The sequence below is a fragment of the Mus caroli genome, chromosome 13, assembly GCF_900094665.2.
Source record: "Mus caroli chromosome 13, CAROLI_EIJ_v1.1, whole genome shotgun sequence".
Taxonomy (NCBI): Eukaryota; Metazoa; Chordata; class Mammalia; order Rodentia; family Muridae; genus Mus; species Mus caroli.
The window spans coordinates 68,463,561-68,471,216 of NC_034582.1; the positions used below are offsets into that span (position 1 = coordinate 68,463,561).

The 7,656-nt window shown below is 49.9% G+C and overlaps 1 protein-coding gene across 4 annotated transcripts in view; it reads left to right on the top strand.

Moving 5' to 3' along the window:
* Slc12a7 (solute carrier family 12 member 7) overlaps window positions 1-5,795 on the top strand; it is an 83,505-nt gene extending 77,710 nt beyond the window's left edge. For all 4 annotated transcript variants that reach the window (XM_029468666.1, XM_021181012.2, XM_029468667.1 and 1 more), the window contains 2 exons: window positions 2,577-2,710; window positions 3,892-5,795. In XM_029468666.1, coding sequence (XP_029324526.1) covers window positions 2,577-2,710; window positions 3,892-3,983 — 226 coding nt within the window. In that variant the 3' untranslated portion in view covers window positions 3,984-5,795. The remainder of the gene's footprint in view (window positions 1-2,576; window positions 2,711-3,891) is intronic.
* Window positions 5,796-7,656: the final 1,861 nt, after the last annotated feature.

A 7,656-nucleotide genomic window follows, 5' to 3' on the forward strand; every position in this document is an offset into this window, starting at 1 on the left:
CTTGGCTCTCCATCCATCCGGGAGGCTGCCATCCTTTCCTCTCTAGTGAGAAGGGTTGTGGATCAATTCTGTATAGTCAGACTACCTGTGTGTGAGCTCTGGGACTGGATGCAGGGCCAGGAGTCCTAGGCAGGGGTGCAGGGTCTGAGGGTCTGCCTCCAAGCCCATAGGTGGAAACATTCTGGGAGGACATACGCTGAGGTCGCCTGGAGATGCTACTGTGGTCCTTTCATCTGTGCTGTCCCTGTCCTGTCTCCCTCCAGTCATTCTGTGCCCTTGTCCCTTACAGACAGGTAATGTGCAAGATGCCGGTTAGGTGGTTAATGACTCTAGCTGAATTACTCAGACACTGAGGAAAACTTGAGGAGCTTGGATAACTGGGAAGCTAAGAGCATCCCAGGCTTCCTGCTGTCTGCAAATCTAAAAGCCACCCTCCCATAGTTTATTAAAACACATAATCAGGAAGGCATAGTAACAGGGTTTGACCCTATGCTACTTGTGCACATGTACCTATATACACACGTGCCTGTACATAACAGACAGATTCCTGGACACACACATGGGCACTCTCGGTGGGATACTTACTTGACAGGACCCAAGCTTAGCCAGGGTCAGGAAGAAGCTCCAGGGTTCAGGCCTATTTCTTGGTTAGTCTAGCAAGAGATGTGTTTCCTTTCACAATTTCCTTGGAGCATTTATGGCTGTGGATGTGTGCTGGGTTAGAATGCATGTATGTATTGGTTAGAAAACATGTATGTACCAGGTAAAGCTCATGCATGTGTTGTCAGCTGAGCATGTGTGCTGGTTTGAGTCTATTTGTGTTGTGTACACACTAGTGTACCTACCTGCATGTGTGTGCTGGTATGCACCGGTTAGCATTTGTACATAGTTATGTGCATGTATTTTCTACTTTGGATCGTCCTAGGCAGTTCTTAGGCAGTTCTGCCAATAGCCAGCTAAGGATTTCTGACTTCACTTCCTGCTTCCAAGACTGCTGTGTAGACTTACACTCCCAGGTGTAGACACTGTGTAGAAAGTTCATCTTGTACGAGGCATCTTACTGATCAACTCTGCTGGATGACTAGGAATGGAGGCGGGATTGAGTTAGCTTTCAGAACTCAAGGATCTTTCCTGGACCCTCTGGTGGTTTTCTGGCTTCAACAGGGCATTCCACAATGGCATAAAAAACAGGCAAAACCCAGACCTCAGGTTCCGTGTGACTGCTGTACTCTCCCACCCCCAGGCTCTTGCATTTCATGCCGTTTGAGAACCGCTGTTGGACCAAACACACAGTAATTGTGCCCTTTCCATGGAGTGAATTCAGAGTTCCTGTAATGAAAGGCCTGACTGGTGCCACAGAGACTCACCTATAATTTTATCAAATTAAACTGAAGAGAGAAGATAAAGGGCCCATGACCGTTTTCTTTCTGGAGAATGGCAGTCACAAGCTGTTGTATTTGGCTTAGAGTTGAGTTGATCAGTGGATGTGATTATGGGACATCTCGGGACCTCTCTATGACCCTGAAATGGCAGCTTCATCTGCCTGTCCCTCTCTCTCTCTGAAGCACAGATGCCTCTACTCAGAAGGGCTGCCATCAAGACTGTACAAGCAGATTAACAGGCTAAAAATTCTGTCCTGTGTCCTAAGCCCAAGGATACTCCAGATGTCCCAGTATCGATAGAAGTGCAATTTCCCGAGGTAGTTTTCTAAACATTGGTTCAGTTCTCTAGAGCGGGGATGTTTGCTACCAAAGAGAAGGCACCCGAGTGCTTATGTGTGCTAGTGAGTATGAGCCTGTGATATCCTCACACCTATGTGGGTGTGGTCCCGGCTACCTGGGAAACTGAAGAGTACAGGGCCCCATACAACGATAGAGCACTTGGTTTGGGAACTCAGCAATGTTCCGCTCATCTCAGAGGTTAGAAACATGAATCTGAACCATGCAGTGCCAGGGCTCTGTCTCTTTGTCACAGCTTGACGGTGTCATCTGGACTGGCTAAGGGTAGGAAAGAGGGTTGCCTAAACCCAGACCCAGTTCTCTGCTGAATCCCAGCTTCCATACAGCATCTGGCAGAATCAGGACGGCAGGGTCATTGACTAGCGAGAGGACACTCTAGAGCTCGCCTCTTGAGCACCTAGTTCTTACTACACCTAAGTACTCTGTACTCAGTTCAACAGATATGCTACTTGGCAGCACCAAGCATGTCAGTAGGATGCCAGGGATTCAGCAGTTATACCGGTGCCCTAAGACACAGGCCAGTTCCCACGCCTGCCCAGATGGCTGCTGTGCCCTCCCTCATCTCCTGTTTCTGCCTGTACCAATGGTTGCTTCGCACATGCAGCTTATTGATGTGTTGTAGTTTACCTGCATTACTTTATGGTCCCCACAAGCTTAGCGGTTTAGTGATGCTCTGTTCTAAAGTGTCTAGAGCCAAATGCTTTCTGCTGCTAAGTCACCCTACACCCCATCCTCAGATAATATGCTAAGCCTTGCCCTTCCCATGAACAAGCTGGGAAGGACAGGCAGACTGCAGGCCTCAAGCCCATTGTGCCCACTCTACCATCCTTCTCCCAGGGACCAGTCCAACGTCAGGAGGATGCATACTGCTGTGAAGCTCAACGGCGTAGTTCTCAACAAATCCCAGGATGCCCAACTGGTCCTGCTGAATATGCCAGGCCCCCCAAAAAGTCGGCAGGGGGACGAGAACTGTATCCTTTTCCAATGTTTCCCGGTGGTGGTGAGCTGTATTACAACTGTGGCACTATCAGACCTGACTCCTCTTGTTTACAGAGCCTCAACTCCTGTGAGTTGGGGAAGATAGGTCAGGGGAGGGTGGGGCAAGGCAGGCAGTGATGCGTAGTATGAGGGGTCCACCTAGGCCTGTCAATGCCAAAACATGCTTTTCTATGTGTGGTGTATCATGCATTACCCCGGGGACCTTGGACCTAGGGACATAGGTAGGCAAGTGCCATGGAGTCTGGGCAGACTGGGGAGGGCTAGGGGGGTGTCAGGTCCTTCCTAGCATTCGAGTTCCTGAGGATCGGTGATGGCCCTTCCTTACAATGCTGGGACCAAGGGTAGCGCCTTGAGTATGCTAGTAAGCGCTCTGTAACCCCATCCCAGTATGTACCTTTGATTTGCTTGATACCTGACTAAGCCAGAGCAAATCCACATGGTGTGTCTCTGGGTGACAAGCCTTGATGCAGAGCAGTATACACTGGGACACAGACTGGGGTCATCTGAATGCCCAGCAAGTGCAGTGTGATCCTAAGCCTGCCTGAGAAGAACAACCCCTCACAGGAAGAACTGAGCCCTTGTTCTCCTGCATGTACCTGCCCATGGTCTCAGTGGTTCCGTGCCCCACACAGAGCTGGCACTGGAGCAATGCTGAATCTCCCTGCCTGGATACAGTCTGCTCTGAGCTTAGTCTCCCTCAGCGGCAGATCAAGCAGGACAGATGGCCTGCTCTTCCATTTCACAGTTCATGCTGTTAGCCATAGCTTTGACACGTGCTTTGCTAAGTGTCAAGACGTCTCTGGGGCCTTGTTGGACAGCCACTTGGGGCCACAGAATGGCAAATGAGGGAGATGTTTCTTTGCTTCCTGGTCAGAAACCACTGAACCACCAGGGTTCCAGTGACCCATGGTTTCAAGTGGATGGGATTAATAACTGAGGCTCCAGAAATCTCTCTGCCTTCTGGAGGTGGCAGCTTTGTCCCTGTTCTTTCGTGGTACCACATCGTCATTTCCTCCGTTTGGAGGTCCCTAGCTTCTTGGGATCTTCCGATCTGCCACGGGCCTTGGTTTCTCAGACTGAGTCTGTAATATGAACTGGGGTGGGTCCCTGATATGAATAGTTGAGATTGGTATGGCCTTAACTATCAACCCAGACATGGAGTTCCTTGAGGTCCTGACAGAAGGGCTGAACAGGGTCCTCCTGGTCAGGGGTGGTGGCCGGGAAGTCATCACCATCTACTCCTAACACCTGCAACCTGGACACACCTGGATGGGGTCAGGACTGTGCAAGCTGCCTGTGGCCAGGCTGGGGCTTGCCAGCATGCCACTGTGATAGCCACTGCTCTGGCACTCATTGCCTGGCCTACCAACATGTTGCAGTGATTCTGGTCACCCTGACACACATGGCTTCCCACAGACATAACAGTTCCTAGGCTTCCTCCAAACAGAAGATGCTACATGGCAGGGAGTATCTAGAGCTGTTCTGGTAGGAATGGCTCCATTGTTGTCGGCAATGGTAGGTATACCCAGGAGATCTGGGGCAGCTCTTCCTATTATTGGCAGGGCCTCGCCTCCAGACACTAGGATCACCTTTCTGCAGATGGCTGTCCAGCATTTTGTGGCAGTTACATTTTACTTCCACCAGAAAATAGTACAGAGGCGCCTCTGTACTTTTCATGAACCTGACAGATGAACCAGAACACGTGAACAAGCACACAGTTCCTTGGGGCTAGAATGTCACTGAGTTGTTCTCCATTGGCTTCTTTGTTCCTTTGAGTATCCTTGCCGTGCTTTCTGTACAGTAAGCACACTGAGGACTGTCCACCCTCACCTCCTCGTTCTCTCCCCCACACTCCTCAGACATGGCTCAGGGTACCACTGGAAAGTGAGATAGTGTTTACAGGGTAGGAGTGGGTCACCATTTGAGCCAGTGGTACCTGCCAACTGTGTTCCCATCTGAGTCGATGCCCTAGGAGCTCCTGCAGAGAGAACCTTTGTTCTGCAGGGCTATCTGCAGCTTGCCTGCTTTCTCTTCTCATGGGAACTCAGCCACTTTGTTTCATAAGCACCTTGCTGGGAACCTCAAGCAGGTGACTATTGAGAGCCAGAGTGTAACAAGCAAACGGCAAGAACAGAGAATTCTGCACATAGTCCATGACAGCAGGCACCATCCAGAGTGTGAACCATGATGTGTCTCAGCATACGGCTTTGCACATGAAATGCCGTCCCATCCCTCACCCTCCTGGAGAGAAAAGCCAGGCCCAGCCCAACACCCTCAGCGTCAGCAGCCACAGCCCTGGGTGTGTGTCTTTCTGGCTGAGTGTTGTCTCCTGCCATAGATCCTTACTCAGCTGGGGGCCATAGGCGCCTCTGCACTTTTCAAGAACCTGACACATGATTTGCACTTTACCCTTGGGCATTCTGCTCTGTAGGTCATGGTTTGTTCACAGGCTGTAGGCAGCAGCACCGATCCGTTCCTCACGTTCTGTATGGCGTATTTATTTATTTAACCCTCCCCGGGGAAGCTTGATAGAGATAGCTTCTGTGTGCATGGCCCGTGGTGCCAGGCTCTGGGCATCTCAGACTTCCTCCAAGAGAATCAGCCCTGTCCACATTCACGACAGTTCCAGTTAGGGTAGAGGCCAAGTTTGCACCTGCACAGGTTCTTCAGACTTTGTTAGGCACCCAGGTAAGCTAGCCAGAGTAACTGTTGCCCAGTGTGTGTCCCCGTCAGCATAGTGATTTCCACACCTGCTTTTGTCTCAATTCTGAACTTGGCTCAGACTCCTGAGCCCTGGATGTCTAGGCCAGAGCAGGTGGCTCGCCTCTCCCAGCTGTTAGGAATGCCCTGGACAGCTGGCTTTTCAGGTTCTGGGTCACTGCTTGCAAGAGTTGCCTGTCAAGAGCGTCCAGCCTCCTTTCTGTTGCAAACTCCATGTTCCTGGTAACCGTGGCCGTTCAGATCAGTCTCGTGTTTTTTCCTTTTTATAGGCTTTTGTCTTTGTATGACTTTGTTAGTAGAAGAGTAAAGTTATATAAAATATAAATGTTTAAGGAACTTCGTGTGCCTCATTTCCATAGAATTCAGTGGTGGCAGAAGGTGTACTGACCTATTCCTTCCCAGAGCTCCTCAGAGGCCCACTTCAAGACTGACCACCCAAGAGGCTAGACCACCCAGGGCTCTCAGGGTCAGGGGTGACCCTCCTGCATTGGAGAAGCTCTACAAAAATATAAGGGGAACTCTCATGCCAACTTGTTAGATTTGTTAAACTGCCAACTCAATACTGCCATTGTAGGGAATCCACTCAGAATTTTCTAAGGATGGGAGCCCCAGAATCACCACAGTGCAAGTGAGGCTATAATCTAGAAAATGGGGGACAGGTAGGAGGTGTTGAGTCACTGGAATACAGAACTGTGCAGCCATGGGACTGGTGTTGGCACCTCCACAGTTGTTAAGTAGGTTTATCTCTATGGCCCAGGACATATCCCCACAAACCTTCTCCCTGGCATTCATCATGGTGTCTTCCATATCCAGGCATTCTGCAGCAGAGCAGTGTTTGATTATAGAAACGGGGCTCTTGACCCGTGGCATCATGCACAAACCTGGGAGACTTACTCAGAAGCTGCTCCCATAGTATGAGAGTCCTCTCAGGTTGGGTCCCAAAAGAAGCAAATCCAAGGGCTGGTGAGATGGCTCAGTGGGTAAGAGCACCCGACTGCTCTTCCGAAGGTACGGAGTTCAAATCCCAGCAACCACATGGTGGCTCACAACCATCCGTAACGAGATCTGGTGCCCTCTTCTGGAGTGTCTGAAGACAGCTACAGTGTACTTACATATAATAAATAAATCTTAAAAAACAAAACAAAACAAACTTTAAAAAAAAAAAAAAAGCAAATCCAAGAAAAGAAGCAAATTCAAGAAAACCGTTTGTAATTCAAGGAAGTGGGGTAGTTCAGGAAAGACTGCCGAGGGAGCACAGAGCTGCTTTTGGGAGGATGTTCTGATGTAGAAGCTTGACATGCTAATGAGTGGTGTAGTCACCCTGTCTGTGGTGAGCCTTGAATACAGTGGACACAGTGTTGGCTATGGGAATGAACTGGGAGAGTAGCTGTCCTTTGGCCCTACTGGGGACCAGAGTTCTTCTCATGCATGCATGGCTTAGAGCACATAGGCCTGGCATTCATGGTAATGATTAGGAGTTCAGGCCTAGGGGTGTCATTGGGAACAGACAGACACAGAGCAGAGTTCAGCATATATCCAGAGTCCTAGCAACAGGTTCTATGGCAAGTATAAAGCTTAGGCAGGCGGTGTCGTCTTTGTAGCCTGTTACACCTTGCAGATGGGACTTTGTGAATATCGTTTGCCTTTGAGGGAAACACCATGGTGAAGTTTCCAGAGCTGAGGAACCACAGATACCTTCTGCTTAGGACACTAGAAACAGAAAGGGCACCACCCCAGAATACCCCTGAGGATGGACTTGGTTCACTGACAAATCACATCCATGATGATATCACTGTACTGAGGAACCCCAGGGCTGGGGATCAGCACACAGGCCACTTCATCAATGGTCACAAAAACATGCAGCTGTGAACAGGCCCAAGGGAATAGCAGAATGGTCTTGCAGGTGGAAGGTACAAAGAGTATGCTCTGTCACCTAGAGTAGAACAAGGGCCAGGCAGCAGATACTCTTGAGCTGCCCAGCAAAGGCCTGGGCTGTGTTAATTCACATGGGGATGGTCCAATGGATGTCAAAGACACAGACTCCTTATTGGTTCTAAAGCCAGCTGAGAATGGCAGAGACAGCCTTCTGCTCTCAGAACTGGCCTTGATAGCAGGCAGGAGCAGTCTGTGTGTTTATGAGCCCTGAAGAGACAGGGTTACCCTGAAGGTTTAGAAGAACAAGGACCCTACACTTGTC